This window comes from Nyctibius grandis, chromosome Z (assembly GCF_013368605.1).
Source record: "Nyctibius grandis isolate bNycGra1 chromosome Z, bNycGra1.pri, whole genome shotgun sequence".
Taxonomy (NCBI): Eukaryota; Metazoa; Chordata; class Aves; order Nyctibiiformes; family Nyctibiidae; genus Nyctibius; species Nyctibius grandis.
Genome location: NC_090695.1, coordinates 30,561,386 through 30,577,973, shown reverse-complemented (window position 1 = coordinate 30,577,973; position 16,588 = coordinate 30,561,386). Strand labels below are relative to the sequence as shown.

The 16,588-nt window shown below is 45.2% G+C and overlaps 1 protein-coding gene across 1 annotated transcript in view; it reads left to right on the top strand.

Moving 5' to 3' along the window:
• Positions 1 to 5,094: 5,094 nt before the first annotated feature.
• DMRT1 (doublesex and mab-3 related transcription factor 1) overlaps positions 5,095 to 16,588 on the top strand; it is a 65,767-nt gene continuing 54,273 nt past the window's right edge. Inside the window, exons 1-2 of the mRNA XM_068423509.1 lie at positions 5,095 to 5,382; positions 8,226 to 8,412. Coding sequence (XP_068279610.1) covers positions 5,095 to 5,382; positions 8,226 to 8,412 — 475 coding nt within the window. The remainder of the gene's footprint in view (positions 5,383 to 8,225; positions 8,413 to 16,588) is intronic.

The following is a 16,588-nucleotide window of genomic DNA, read 5'->3' as shown; positions in this document are numbered from 1 at the left end:
TCTGGTGGCTTTTCTCAGCTGTAGCTCGTGAATTTTCTGATGTGGAAGCTCCTTTTCCACATGTCAGGAGAACACCAGCAAGCAGCATGGGAATGAAACTCCCACTTCAATTGCCTTTAAGGCATGTTACCTGTTGTGGCAGGCCTGTTCTCTAATTTGGGATACAGCTGATGCTGTTCCCTGCCCCCTGCCAACATCCCTTCTTGCACCCTTTGGAGAAGGGTCCCCTGGATGGGCATCACACCTTATTTTCCCAGTGGGTCTGGATTTGCACCAAGAGAAGAGAACATGAACTGAGGGTGCTGAAGAACGTACACATTTTGACCCACCTTGCCATCAACCAGTAGTCTTTGAAAGCAGAGCTGGGCACAGCAGCTTTGTTCAGACTGATGCAGAAAGACATCCCTGAGCTCATGGGAGGTTGTGGGCCCCCTCCCTGTGGACTCTTCTAACTCTCATTGAGGAAAAGCAGCAAATAGCTGAGTGGTGGCAGCCCTATAAACTGCTTCAGTTGTTCACTCAGTGAACATGAGACCCCGAGACCAAGACACCAAAGGAAAAAGGACTTTAAGGAGACGAGGACCAAGTAGCACATCAGGGATCCCTACACCTAAAGGCCTCATGCCCTAGCAATATTTTTTGGAGAAAGAAAGAATGAAGCACTTGAAATCTTATGTCTGAATGAAAGATTCAGTTTGATGGACTTTTATCAAAAGCCATCAATGGCTTATCAGATTTAATTGATTTTAAGTAATGCTGCTGGTGCCAACACTAATATAGTATCACAGAGAAGTGTCTGAGACAGCAACTCTAGGGCTGATTTTGTAAATATTGGGCATTTCAAGGCAAGGTTTGGGTTCAGATCTGCCTGTCCTAAAAAGAAACCCTTACCTTTTGTTGTGGTGCAGGCAGTTGTAGAGGTATAACCTGAAAACAGAAAGTGTCAAAACATGAATACAGAAAGAGACCAAAAAATAAAAAACTATGTGCTGCCAGAAAGTCTTGAGAAAATTCTCCACCTGGAATACGAAACTTAGCATGTGGGGTTGTGTTTTAAGAGCCAGGGGGCAAAACTTCAGCTTTCCTGTAAGTTAAAGGAGGTTTAAAATAAGGAATGAATGAAAAAAAGAGAATGGCACAAGTATACAAGTGAAACTGAAAAAAATGCATGGCTTATTTATGCCACCTACTGGATTTTTCCTGAAGTATCTGTTCAGTCGGTCTAGTTGTCACGATCATGTCTGTCCCTCCAGCAACTACTTACAGTTGCATGGGAGGCTACTCAAACAAGTAGACCAGCTGACATGGAGCCGATGACTCACATGTGTAAATGACACATGTGGACTAACACAGCTCCAGGACTGGAGATGGGGTAGCTGTACACCTGTTTATGCTGCTAACTTGATGGCTGTAGGGCAGCCAAGACACCCAAAGCTGCAGGCAAGCACTAAAGTCTAGCACTGAGTAGTTTCCCGGACACTGTCAGTGCCGCAGGGGAATGTGCTGGCACCGTTTCCCTCCTTTGCTTGACTCCCTCTGGCTGCCTTTGATATTTTATTCTAAATGTCCAGAGTGTTTATGGACACGTTTATGTCTTCAGACAATGTGGACTGGCATTGTGGATGTTTTACCTTCTATCCCTCATGGCTCCTGCAGGTGAGGCTCTGTTGGGATTCCACAACCAGCCCTGGTGATATGGTCTGTAAAATGACCTGGGAGAGTCAAAAAGATCTGCTGTGAACAGAGGGGGCAAAACCCCTCTGGCTTGACCCAGTGACAGCAAAAAAATATTCAACAGAATCAGATCTAGCAGATCTCTAAGATGTGGTTACTAAATGCACTCAACCCCACTGACTTCTGTGAAACTAAAGGTCTTCACTTCCGAGTCGAATGGTGTCAGAATTGAGTCCTCTTTAATTTGTGACCTCTCTACTGGGATCAGTCATGCCAAATGTGGTGGTGGGGACACGGCTTGTTCACATCTGTTCTTCAAAATTATGATCTTGTTAGCAAATAAAACATTTTTGCAAGGTTCAAGGAATCAGTCACAGGCATGCATTGGCAAACGACAAATTGTCACTAACAGATGACATTCTGTACTTGTGCAAAAAAGTTAAAGCTGAAGGATAACTATCAGCTACCTAGGAAAAAAGCAAAAATGTTATTTGATTCTTTTAATGTAATTTTTTCCACCAGAAACATTAATTACAGTTATTTCCAAAGCTGCCGGCAAACTGCAGTAATGTTTAGGCGCTGACATCATTGCTGGATTCAAATCAGAGATGCCCAGACTTACATTAAATGAATGACTGCGATTTCCTGAAGACTTGCAGTGAGATTGCTCTGATTCGTGTTAGAACTGCTGGCAGTTTATAATCATCTCCTATTCCTTCATGACTCCAATGGATGTCAAATCCAGTAATGTGTTATCATCCTCACCAAATACCCATTTAAAAAAACTGAGACAAACATTACACACTAAAACCATACTCAAAGTGTGACTTGAGCTAGCAAAACCAAAGCAATTCATCATTAACTGATTGTCTGTGTACTTGTATTCATGGTGGTATTCATCCAGAACACAAAACACTGCATAGATGCTAACATTAATATTTTGTTCCTCACCAATAGCTTCTGTAACATTACAAATAATACAGATCTGTACAGTTAGCCTGAAAAGCAGGAGTAGAAAATACTAGTTATGTGAAAGACAGCTGAATTAATGTTCTTGGAACTGTTGCACTTTTTGCATCTTGTGATTTATCTCTGAGCTTGGCTGTCCCACTTAACTCCCAGTGAAAAGTCATATATAAGCAGCTTGTGACTGCTATTATTTCTCCTTTGTCTGTCTTTGCCTGCTTTATGCACTGTGCTGCTCTTATCTTTTCACTTTTTTCACTCCTTCTAGTTTTTCTCTTCTTCCTCCTCCTGTCATTTCTCATGTGCTTTTTCTTCTCCTACCTTTTCATACCTCAGTTTGTTGGGTTTTATTTTATTTTGCCTTTCTTGTTCTTTTGATTTAGCCTCCTTTCATCTCCTTTTTAATTTGCATTTTCAGCTGACTTCAAGACAATTTGCATTTGAGCATCTGAAAACATCCCTGCAGTGTGCTCAGCCACGCACAGGACTTCACAAACTGTGGAGTTTCACTTTCAAGACTCGCTCCTAGACAGCACCTTCACAGCCTAATCAATGCCCCTATGAGTTGGGAAGATCTCAACTGATTTCATTCAAGGAGGAATTTCATATTTCAATATAGGAGGCTAAGCATACCTGTCTGCATTGTTCACCTCCTTAAGTATTAGTGACATACACCATTAGGTGTATGGGCAAATCATATTTTTGTTCTACTAAAACAAAAGGAAAACTCCTTTCTGTTATATTCATCTTTTCCATCTTTGCATGAAAACATGCAATTATTGACATCAGAAATGTCCACCCCAGCAAAGCGATACAAAGGAAAAGTTTCAGATTCTGTGAGCTGAATGCTTGTCACACCCCTGCGTCAAGCCTACCTAGCTTCTGCTGGTGCCTCACTTGAGGACCATCTGAATGCTTGAGATTGGGGATTAACAGGAGTGTTTTAACAAGGTCTCTCTGGGGGATGGAAAGCGCCATAAATGTCTCCTATGTTGCACCATGAAGGAAAAAGTTCTTTAAATGTATTTAGTGAATGCTAATGGAAAGCATCAAGCAGCAAGGATCTGGGGCTTTCTTCAAGCTGGGATCAGCACTGCTTCTTTCCAGCAGGGAGGCTCAGTCTGAGCAGAATTAGATCGGAGATAGCTGATCTTGAAGAGGGAGAAGCTTTCCTTGGCTTCTTCTAGGAGAAATAAATTTCTACCTACTGTAACTTATTACCATCTGATATGCTGAGTCATGAAGCTAGGGTTATAGAAATCTTTATGCAATCTTTATAAATCAGCCTCACATAATTTCAGGTGCTTTCTGCTTCATCTCTGTTGAGTCACTCATTTGACAGTTGTCATTCATCTTAGATTGAGATGTAATTTAATAATTTCATTTCAGCATGAAGATAGTGTCATCTGAAGTTGAGCGTGGAAAGATTTAAAGGTGTAACAGACACAATATTAATACTGTAAATAATATCTGTAGAGCTGCATGGGTCTATAAATCATATTGTGCCAAGTTGGAAGGGGAGCCTACGTAAAAAAGAAAGGAAAAAAGCATCTTCCCTTGCAAAGCATACCTGCTCCGGCCACCCACACCTGCTCCACACGTGCTGGTTACCCAAGTTGTCACCACGGTCTCACTGTCTGTATTTGTTGGGTTCACCTGCCCACACAGTTATTGACCCAAGTGTGTTTATACCCACTTAGGGATCTAAGTGTAAAGTAACCTGCTAACAGGAGACGTAGTCCAGCAAGCAGCCAGAAGCCTCACAAAGGAGAGCAGCTGAGCTGCGGCAACTCCGGTGTTTTATTTGGGGGTCACACCTCTCCCTGGACCAGGCCATCTTGGCCGCCTAACCAAAGTCGGCCTGCCCAACCCAGGGGAACACAGGGCTTAAAAATGGCCTCCCGGGATCCCGGCTGTCTCCCTTGGAGCACGGCTGGCGTTACCGCCATGGATGCGGCCTGGGCCGGCCCCTGCCCCGGCAAGGAAGGAGGGCAGCGAGGCCGCAGGGCTGCCGCGGAGCCGCCTCCCACGGGGCGAGGAGCGCGTTGTCGAGCGGCGCCTGCGGGCTGCGCGGCTGAGCCCAGACCCGCGGGTACCTCCAGCACTAAGCCGGGCGTTTGGGGCCGCCCCGGCCCAGCGCCCACTGCCCCGCCGCGCACCCGACGGCTGGCCCCCTGGCCGGGCCGGGAGCCCCCTCTCCTCGCCGTACGGCCGCCGCAGGCCGGCCTCGGCGGGAGGGAGGAGCGGGGAGGGAGGGGTGGCCGCTCCCCCACCCCCGGCGCCTGCCCGTCGGGGGAGACAGGGCTTCGCGGCCGGACGGACCGGCCGGGGGCGCCGCGGCGGGAGGGGCGAAGCAGGGCTGCTGCCGCCCGCAAAACGCGCGGGGTGGCGGGACGGGACGGGGCAGGGGCGAGCCTCGCCGACCCCTTTCCCGGCAGCCCACGGCCCGCCGTGATGCCCAGTGACTCCCCGGCCTTCAGCAAGCCCTCGGACGCCGCGGGGCCGGGGGACAAAGCGGGCAGCTTCGGGAAGGCGGCGGCACTCATGGCGGCCGCCCCGGCGGACGGCGTCGCCGCCGTCTCGGCGGGGAAGAAGGCGCCGCGTCTGCCTAAGTGTGCCCGCTGCCGCAACCACGGCTACTCCTCGCCGCTGAAGGGGCACAAGCGGTTCTGCATGTGGCGGGACTGCCAGTGCAAGAAGTGCAGCCTGATCGCCGAGCGGCAGCGGGTGATGGCAGCGCAGGTGAGCCCCGCGGGCCGGCCCTCCGCCGCCGCCTCGGCGGGGTCTGCCGGGGCGCGGTGGGCTGGCTGGCTGGCAGGCTGTCCGCCCGGAGTGCTGCCGGCGGTGGGATCGTTCCTCCGCTCCCGGAGGGGTTCGGTGCCCGCAGGAGCTGAGCGGCCGGCGCCGCGGTGCGAGGCTGCGAGACAGCGCGGCCGCGGGGCACCACGCCCCGGGCTGGGATTAGACCGCCGTCTTCCTCAATTAATGAGGCTTTTCGCTATCTTTCTCTTAGGTGGATTTTTTTTTTTTTTTTGCATAAAAACAGGAGATGCTATGAAGGCGTGTAGGATTTAAGTCGCGGGGAGCTCGCACAAGCGGTGGCGAGCTGCAGCGGTGCGCGTTTGGCGGCTCGCCGCCGAGCACGCCTGAATGCGGCCCCGTCTGCAAACGGGCAGAGCCGAAACGTCCTGGCGGTCCTGAAGTGCGCGGATCTGTTTTAAAACCTTCAGAGAGGAAGACTTCTAGTTCACGTCAAATGGCCGTTTTTCAACACGTTTTTAGCTAGATAATAATCTAGCCAACTAATTGGTTAGCGAGAATGTTTCCCGCTGGTGGTTTCAGATTCGGTGTATCTGCTTTTCCTGATGCTAGGTGGCTTTACTTGAGTGCCTTTCTAAAAAGACTTGTTTTTTAACGGCGTTTTACCTGATTTTGCATAGAGCGGCTTTGTAAATAGCTGTGTAGCTGGGTCATCTTACATCTAAGTGAGGACTCAATTTAGTATTCGCTAAGAAACCAAACTACATCCAGTTCTGTGTCGGAATAACTTCTTTCGTTAGGTGGTCCCGCTGAAGTCACAACTCTTCGGCAATGTAAATGACCGCTGTATTAGTCCTTGTGATCCTCGTCTTGAAAACTTCGTTAAGAGGAGTCCTGGCAGTGTAATGGCTTACTAGAGTGCTTGAGCTCTGTCAGTGGGGTTGCACGTTCTCCTTCGCTTCCCCTTCCTGCAAATAGTCGCTTGCAGACAAATTAATTGGAAGGCGTTAGGGCTACTGGTGCAAGTAAAGGCAGTGATATCAGACCCACCGACCCAGTTTGCAATTAATGTGCGCTCAGAGCTTCGTGATCCCGCATGAAAGGAATGTCACACTGCCTGATTTTAAAAACCGTAGCAGCCCTGGATTAAATCTTTCCCCACATTTTTATTTAATTATTCAGTGCAGGTAAACTAAACTTCCTCTGAACCCACTGTGAGCTTTCATTCATTTAAATAATTCCTCCTTGTTGGTGACATGAGAGTCCAGAAATTGTTATGTCCAAGTTACGTGCACTTTCTCAGCCCAGTGTGAACCACATGAATAATAAACGTGGATCCCTTTGCTGCCTGCTCTGGGGGAGGGAGCACAGCATGGGGTGTTGCCCACGCCAGTGTCACCTTCTGCACAGAGTCTTCTCCTGCTGCCCAGCAGCCTCTGTCAGGTGTTGAATGCCTCCTGCTAGCGGGTCCTGGCAGCGGCTCTCCTGGGGGTTTTCTCTTCCCTGCCTAGTATTTGAAAGTGGCTTTGAAAGCCTCCCTAACTAAACCTTATCTGTGTAGGAGTTACACATTGAAAGTCTGTCTTTACCCCGTTTGATACATTTATGCAGTAAACCCCTTACCACTGGTGGAATTTTACAGGTCAAGGCTATTGGCTTGTGAAGTCAAAGTTACCCGTGGTGTTTGCAAGTCGACACCTCCTGTTTGGGATGTCTCTATTGCAAGAGCTATTATTAATTTCTCTAACTGTATTACACCTCTGTATTAGAAAATTGTTGCTGTTGAACGTGGAAATGGAGGGAAGTCCTGTCCAAGTTACCCATCAGAATTTCCAGCAAGAAAAGCCCATGATCCCAGTCTGTATTCTGGGACAGATTTCCAAGGTTCAAATACAGATGCAAATTAGTCACCTGGCAAGTTGCAGGGTAGGTAGCTGTAAGGCCACCAGTGTCACATATACCGCCTGGACACGTATCACAACTTGGCATGGATAGACAGCTGTGCAAAATTGATCTGCCAGTTCAGATGAGGCAGAAGGGGTCCTCTGTATCCTCAGTAAGCAACGAATATGGTTGGTTTGCACCCATATGCAGACTGTGTGGTCCCTGTGGGCTTGGCCAGTGCCGGCTAGGCTTTGGAACATTGTCAGTGTTGGGAAAGAAATGGGGAGCTCCCACTGCTCCAGGCCTGACCGGCTGCCTGCAATGTGTGTGATGCTGGCTGAGGTGCTCACAGGATGTGGTTCCCCACATTTACCATGCTTCTTCCGTGATGGCTCTCTGCTGTGCGCTGAAATTCACTTGAAGGGCTGGATTTCCAGAAAAGACCCAGCGAGGGAGCCCAGCAGGCTTGGACAGAGCAGCAGATTGCAAGTAAAAGCCCTCATGAAGAGCTGCTTTATATTGATGAAGAGGCACAGCAGAGCCCTGCAAGTAGGTGAATTTCTTATCCCCAGCAGCTGTGTATCAGCAGAGAGGAGGATAGTGACTACACTTTTCACAGTATGCTTTGCCTAAGAGCAACTGCGTTGGGTGAGTGCAGTCAGCTTTAATACATCTTCATGTGGCCTCGTTGGAGGAAGATGTATATGGCACCAGCATTTCATAGGTTTGTTCATATATATTTGGAGAAGAAAAGGGGTTGGTTTTAAATAGCTTTATAGCCTCCTTTTTATCTTCCTCTGCCCACTGGCTGGATTGTGGCATCAACACTGTAGAGAGTACCAAGAGGAAAAAACAGCCTTGAGTTTGAGTCTTTTGTTGTTGCCATTATAAATTATGCTCAAGCCAGAGAGCATGCTCAGTGTCTGTCTTCTTGTTCTCAGGTTGCACTGAGAAGGCAGCAAGCTCAGGAAGAGGAATTGGGAATCAGCCAACCGGTCCCCCTGCCCAGTGCCCCTGAGACATTCATTAAGAAGAACAGTGGTGGCAGCTCTTGTCTCTTGTTGGAAAGCAGCAGCCCTACACACTCAACGAGTACAGCCATGACAACAGCAGCTAGCACACCATCAGGTAAAGTTCTGGGAGAGTGATGCTCACTGCTTGGGGCAAGGACTGACATTGCATACGCCTGCCTGCTGTTACACCTCTTCCTCTCTCTGTAGCGATGGGGTTGTGGAGAGTCCTCTCTCCAAGAATGGCGTTGCACTGTTGGTACGGTTAGCAAAAGGGAAGAACCTGGGATCAATCTTTCATATTTAATTGATTATTTTTACTTGAAAATCAAAATTAGTTTGGTATAGGCTGGCGCTGTAATTGAATTCAATAGGGTGTATACCTGCAAGTAGAGATTTATGAGGATCTTTTCTCCTTTCTCCAAAAATATGTGCTCTTGCCACAGTCCTGGCAACTGCGTGTTAGGTGGCTGTGTATCTTCTTCAAAACTGGAGAGTTTTCAGCATTGTATAGGAGGCAAATATGTAGGTAATGTCACTGACCCCCAGAGAGCTGCCTGCCTTATGTGACTTGATGTGGTGGTACATCTCTTCTGTGTGGCCAGGTGTGATGAACTACGAAAGACTGATGCAGTCCTTCCACTCTACTACACCTTACTGTATTGCGTTTAACCCTTGTAAAACAAACAAAACCCAAAACCAAAAAACAGACAATACTTGTGTGCAGATTCAGTAAAACCGTGGCTAAGCACAGTCGGGACTTAAAGGTGCTGAAGTGAAGACTCTAGGCAAAATGCTTTTTCCTGTGCAGAGCTTATGCCTGACAGATACAGCAGTTGTATAAAAATTAAACTGATGTAATTGGCTTCTGCTGTACAGACAGAAAAAAGAAAAAAACACAGAGAAAAGGAAGAGGAAATTTCATCATTTTTAATCATCTGTGCTGATGTCAGTAATACAAGTGAATACACTTCCCAGTTAAAAAGATGCTTCTAGAGTGGACAATGCCTTGCATTAACTACTAAAAGGACAGCACACATGTATGTCTGTCAAATGACATCACTCTGTTTTGCAGGCCATTTAAAGCCTTGTCAGATGGATTTGGTGCAGACAGGCAGTTTCAGACCTATGTGGAGGAATTTCTTTGGGAAGCACTGGTTGATAAAACAGTAAATGGATTTTTATTAGGTTTTTTGTTTTCAGTGTTGCAGTCATGTTAGTGTCACCTTTGAATCAATGCAGTTATTTCTTTCATATTTGGATTACTGCATGCTTTGTCTATAGACATGGAAAAAGCTGGCTAAAGATTAAAGTGGTATATTCAATAATGTATAGAGATTATGTGTAACTCAGGAGAACAAGAAAACCCTCGCCAAAAAATGATATTGTCTTACTGTCAACAAAATTTGCATAAGCTTTGATCTTAATGTTTTTAAAATGTCAGTGGAAGTATTTAATTTATTAATCCCACTCTAGTAATTTCTTATTAATTGAATTAAATTATATTCTTAATGAAAAACATTCATTAAACAAGCTTAAGGCAATTCACATGCTTCTATAAAGACTTGAAAACATGAAAATGCCTAATTTTAGAGTAATTGGCATTGTTTAAAAATTTTTGGTCAAAGCAATTGTAAATGGTTTGCAGTCATCTTTCTTACGGTGAATTTTTCTTTGTGAGCAATTCAAATACATTGTTTCTCAAGCATTTTACTAAATAACTGTGTGTGGGTGACAACATTTAAAATACACAGCTTCATCTCCAGCGGGTAGATGTGATTCCAGACAAGAATCAAGGCAGGGTCAGCTTTGTTTACCAGAAATGGAAGAATCTGAGAATTAATAGGAAATCAGGTTCATAATTTTTTTTTTAGGCACCTAAGTAGCAGCAGAAATTCTTGCTTATCTCAACAGCAACTGCACTGCATAAAGTTCTGTCCCAAATAATTTTGGTAGGTTCATCTGTTGAAAGCAGCGTAAGTACTCATGGGTATGGATTTAACGCCACCAGTGACGTGTAGGGGCTCTGGCACTGCAGAAGGTGCTCTGCGTTCAGCCAGACCTGTAGGATGGCTTCATCAGATGTCAGAGTACAGGCTTCACCCTGGAAAGTCTGATTTTTCAGTGAGGAATACTGCTTAAATATTCTGATGCTTTCTTTTTTTAGCATATAAAGATCTTCTGTTAGATAAGAAACTGCCAGGTGGATGTGACGCCTTGTTTTAGGTGTCAGTTTTTTTCAGGACTAATGTCCTAGTTTGAACATGAACAGAAACAGTTTTGCTTTCAGTGATTTTTTCCTTTCAGCTAAGCTTCTTCTAAGTAACTGCACTTTCTGAAACTAACCGCATGTTTTTCAGACATTGTCTGCTTCTGGGATTGGTAATGCTCAAAGTTTATAGTTATTACTGAGGTACCGGTGGGAATGTTATGCAGAAAGGCTCTTGCTTACACTTATTCCTAGAGAAACCAAGGTCACTGCTAAATTCCTCACTAATTACAAGTGCAGAGCCGCAGAAGGGTCGTACCTCCAGGGAGGAGCAGACAGGACAGGTGACCCAAAATTGACCAGCGGGAGAATTCCATCCCATACACGTCATTCTCAGTATAAAGAGGGGGGATCACTTGCTCTCTTCTTCTATGTCTGGCATCTGAAGAGGACTCTGTTGGGTTTTTTCCTGCCCTCGATCCCAATCTGTGCGTTCCTCAGTCCAGTTCCCATCTGTCACTGAGTCCAGTCCGTGACTTCCCGGAGCCTGCCCAGCAGTGCCAGGGGTGATGTGATCATCATCAGGGGAGCTGGAGCTTTGTTTTGTATATATTTATATATATTTAGTTATTTCTGTTATTATTATTATACTTTTTCATTGTTATTGTTTATTAAAACTGTCTTAATTTTCCAACCCGTAAGTCTCTCTCCCTTTTCTCTTTTTCCTTCCCCTTCTGAGGGGTGAAAGGGTTAACAGAGAGCATCTGCCTTTGGTTTATAGCCAACCCAGCTTTAAACCGTGACAACTAGGTACTCAAAGGATTCTTGCTTTGCTGTTTTATCATTTTACTGGTACCCTCAACTACAAGCAAAATGAGAGACCCTGCCGGAGCAAGTTTCACTGTGTTTCAGTTTGGGAGGCTGAGATGCTGATTTTGCAAAAATTTGCAATAACAGTAAAGACAGGCAGAGAGAGTAAAACCCTTTGTGTCAGGGGAAGTCACACAGCTCTCTGCACTTGCAGGGGAACCGGTAGCTCCTGGGAGTGCAGCGTGCCCTGTATGGCACGTGTTAGACCGGACAAGAGATGGTTTTGACAGTGGTAATTCTGTTCCTCCTGCAAGTTTTTGGCTTCACAAGAGCAGTTTTTCTTTTGGACTCCCATCACGCAGAGCATTGTTTGCCAGCAGAGGAGTAATGTGTGAAGGGGTCACACAAATCAGACATAGTGCCAGAGAGAGTCTTTCCTTGCTGTATCCATTTTATCGGCAGATGAGAAATATTTTGACACCTGGAGAGACCAGAGACAATTTTTCAGATCCCTTCGTGACATCCTGTTTTTGAAAAGGGGAAAAATGCATTATCATGGTCATAGCGTAGGGGTTTGTGCATTTACCATCTCAAGCTTGGAAACTTTGGATGGAGCATATCTTCCCCACTGAAAAGCAAACTGGGAATTTGCAGGGCAGTTGGAAGGGAGAAGACTGTGGTCGCAGGGCATTAGCAGAACCTCTTGCAAACACATTTTGTAGTTTCTGTGTATTTTTGCTTTCAAAGTTGCAGTTTGCTGAGAGCAAAGGCCATTTAATTGTACAGAGCAGCAAAATTCGTGATCCCAGGGCATCTAAAGTAATTGTCCTTCCTTTGAAGGGTGAGTGGATCTTGTTAGGTTAACTAGTGTGCAAAACTCAGGAAAAGACTATAGTGAGACGTTTAAAACTTGTCTTTCAGACATACATACTCAGTTTTTAAAACCGGGAGTTCTTCCCTGTTCCATGCTAGTTTGGTACGTCTGCCATTTTAATATTTAAAAATCACTGCAGGATGGGGCAGGGCATGTGGAGGGAAGCGTGATCATGAAACACCTTCAAGTGAGAGCTGCTCACACTAAAGGAAGGAGACAGTGCATTTCACCTTTCCTCCATTTTATTTGGTCCTCATCACAGACTAAGGGTTATGTTTGGCATTTGGCGGATGGGGTGGGGTGGCTGCAACGTACATCACCTCATGGCTGGAAGGCACCCCTTCTTTCTTCTGCTCTATGCTCATGTTGGCACAATTTAAAAGCATCCAATATAAATGGGATTACTGCACGATGCTAAATGCAAACTCCTGCTTCTGTGCCCTGTGGTGGTCGAACTCCCGTTGGCTTTGCAATGACTTAATAACAGCATTGTTCAGGTGCCTTCATAGTATCATTGGTTGAGAAGTTAAACATACCATTGTCAGCAATTGTGAGTAATAAGTTTGTACGTGTTGTTTGCCTTTGCTACCTTTATTATTTGTGATGGAAACAAAATAGTGTTCTTTTTACATTTCTCTAAGTAGGTGCTGCCTTCACTTTGAAACTCTTTGAGGAACAGATGGGTTTTTATCTGCTCATAAATACGGACTGTAGTGGGGTCAGCAGTAATACTATGCCTAATGTATGATGGTACTGAGATCCCTTTGAACTTGCAGTGCCCTGGATGCCTCTGAAAACCCTACCTTGCCTTCTTTACTCTTCCTTTGCTTTTTTGGCATTTTGCACTGACATTTTCTGTGATACTGTATTGTGATTTCAAAAATCAATGCCATGACCTTGCAGATGTTGTGCTGCATAGGTAATGAGGTAAAAAAATAAGTTATTATAATTAGAAGATATCATGGCCTGGTTTTAAAAAAAGTGAGAATTTTTCTTTTTGAAAGAAAGTCCTTTTAAGTCTTTACAGTATAGTGTCATATGCTGTCAGAATTTTGATTTTGTCAAAAAAGTCTCATTCTAGTCAAGTGATGGGCAACATGAGGAAGCTGCCATGGACATTTCACCGTCAGAGTGTTTAAGCACTGTAACAGGTTGCCCAGAGTGGTTGTGGAGCCCTCTGTCCTTGGGGAGACTCAGAACTCACCTGGATGGTACTTGCGCAACATGATACAACTGTGAAGTTGGCCCTGCTTTGAGCAGAGTTTGGGCCAGCTGGCCTCCGGAGGTCCTTTCCAAATGAAACTGTTCTGTGAATCCATGAAATGCCTGCTTTTTTGTACTGACATTAAGTCAACTTATTGAAATTTGAAATTCAGCCAGCCTCAATACTGATCAGCATTTGCAAGCCTGGGAAAGAAATCCTGACTTTTTGACCTAAAAACATTCGATGACTAAATCTCCAGTAGATTTCAACAGAAAATTAGCATCACGGGGGTCGACACGTGGGGGAGAAGATTGCTAGTTTATGTGGCAGCAGCCTCAGCAGGGCTGAGCAGTAAGGAGGAGGCATTAGCTGCTTTGACTGCCTGTGTCAGGGATAACATGATGGCTGCATGTCCTCAGAGGTCTTGGTGGGTCTGCAGTGGTTACTGGTCCATCATCCTGCTGTTTCCTTTGGTCTTTGTCTCCTCGTTACTTTCTAACGATTATTTTCTCCTGCTGTGCCCACTCCTACTTCTTCACAAGTTTTAGTTGCTGGTTGCCTCCTGGTCCTACCAACTCTCCTTCGATACAAAGAGCCAAGGAGCCCCATCCGTTGCTTCCTGGTGCTTTTCCCCAGCTTCTGCCACAGCTAGCAAATCTCTGTTCAAAAGAAAAGAGAGTAGTTGAACATGATGTGTCTTTACTGTTTCTAACAGCTGGCAAAGAAATAAGTTTTGCATCCTGCACCTCTGAATAATTAATATATTTCCCTCCATAATCATGTGGTTGCAGTTAAGATGAAAGAAAAAGAATCATATTTGCATGTGTCTCTTGTAAGAGTTTGTGAACTGTCTTACCTCCCTTGCATTGGCATTATTTCCACAGCACAAGTTAGACTTTGTCTTGGGAAGCAGTTGCTGGAGACGGTGTTCTGCCTGTATGGTGGTTTTCTCAGTTGCTAAATCTCTTTCAAGCTGGACTAAATAATAATGAGGGAGTGTTTCGCTTTGAACAATCTCTCCTTGGTTTAGGATAAAACTTTCCCCTAGTAGGCTTTTTTAATTTCTGACTGATACAGCTATGTGATGAACGAAGCACTCCACAGTGTGGTGTCCAGGACTTCGTAATTTTCGATTCCTACTGAAATCACGTGCGTTTTGCTCAGAGTTGTTTAAAAAGGTATTGCTTGTGAAGCAAGGGTGGCGTTTCTGCCTCTCTCTGCTGCTTTGGTTTCGCCATACTTGGGAACGCTGCAAAGGAGTTTTGAGCATCTCATTATAAAAGGACTTAGATAAATCTGAAAGGATAGAGGGAAAGGTGACAAAAATGATGTATGGCTTGTCAAAAAGGAGGCTAAGGGTGGATATAACAGTCTATAAATATTTGAGAGGTAATAATATGGAGGAGGGAGAGGGATTATTTACAGTGCTTGAGACAGCATAACAAGGAGCAACGGCTTGAAACTAAAAAAGACAAAATTAAATTAGACAGTAGACACTTTTTCTCCTAACTAGAAGTGCAATTAGCAGTGGAGTGACCTGCATAAGGACAAGGGGGTAAGTGAAGCATAATCAGGAGAGGTGTTTAAGAGTGTGTTAGATTACGATCTCAAGTGATTAATATGGGGGTAAACTCTGATCAATGTGCAGGTTAAACTAGATGACAGAAATCTCCTGCAGCTTTGTCATCTCCTGTATGATTCATTGCCTCTGGCCATTGTTTGACTGTGTTAAATAAATCTTAATGTTACAGGGTTCTGCATCCCTGATTAGATGTTTCCAGTTAATTCTCCAGTTCTGGAGCCTGCAGCTTGCAAAGCTTGCACTTTCCCTGCTCCTCCTTTCAAGCAATATTTGTTCATCGTCTTTGCAGCTTCGTGTGCGTGTGTGTGTAGGTGCCTGTGTTTTAACGGAGCTAATGTCTGAAATGCCGTACGTGTTTATTCAGTGAGGCACAGGCTCTGTCGAAAGTGTGGTATTTCTGTGGTGTTGGTGAAACAGGTAGAATTAGCTGCAATTTTCAGAGTTAAGTCGCTAAACAAAGAAGCTTTATTTTTCCTTTCAGGCTTTCAATCCTGTCTGAAGCTTCAGTGGAAGAGTAAAAATAAATAGTAGCATAAAAAAATTTGGAAAACCTCCCAGAAGATTGCTTTTCTTTTTCTGTGCAAGTGGTACTGCAGGGCTCGTCCAGGGCTGTCTTCACCAGAGGCAGGGGCTGGGGAGAGCTTTCTGCAGTTGGCGAAGCAGGGATGCCAGGGGACCAGCCGTGACCTACCCAGACCCACCTGCTATGAGAGAGAAGGGCTGCTCAGCCCCAGGGCTTCTGTGACCGCCTTTTGGCCGGAGAGGTGGAGGTGAAAACCCACAGGCACCTCCGCAGGTATTCCCATCCTTCTTCTATGTTTCAGAAGAACTTTTTTCCCCTAAAGAATTGGGAGTAATTTTTTTTTTTCATTTTCAAAAATCTTTTCACCCTAGGGCTTTCTGTGTTTGCGGCATCTTTCTGTCTGACTTTTCTCACGTTAGGTGAGGTCTCCAGGCATAGAGCTGCCAGTTAGAGTGAGGTCCCTGCTGAGGAGTGTTTGGTGTGGGCTGAACAGACTTTACCTGTATACTGTCCTGGCACCTGGGTGCTCAGGGTTCCCCTTCCCACCAAAGGCCAGCAGGGCTGGTGGGCAGCTACTATTGTTCTTTGTGCCTTGGAAGCTCTTCCTCCCGTCACGCCGGCATTTGCATACGTGCATTCACATTTAGAGAGTTATCTGTGCCAGCTTGTGCTTTCCATTTGTCATTATGAACACTGAGATAAGGAATAGAGCAGGAGCAGAAGATGTACTAGGAATTTTCTATCTGTAGGCACATAATTACACTATCTGCAGCTAACCTCTTGTTCCTTTCTGTGTCCTTGAAACAGTTATTATGGCTTATCTGAATGTGTGGGGCTTGCTTTTTGTTTTTAGAAAAGATATAAGTGGGGAGTGAAGAAGTACTGCACGCTTCCTTAACTGAGCACTGTCATGATTTCTTGCTTTTTCTTTTTTTTTCATATTCTTTCTTACACCTTGAAGTCTGCTTTAGTTCACTTTATTTGTCAACTACCTAAATCAGCCTGCTGACCCATTTTCCATTTCCAGTAGATTTGTCATATAATGATATGGGAACTAAAATGCAGTTATGAAGGTTTCTTTCGTAGGCACAC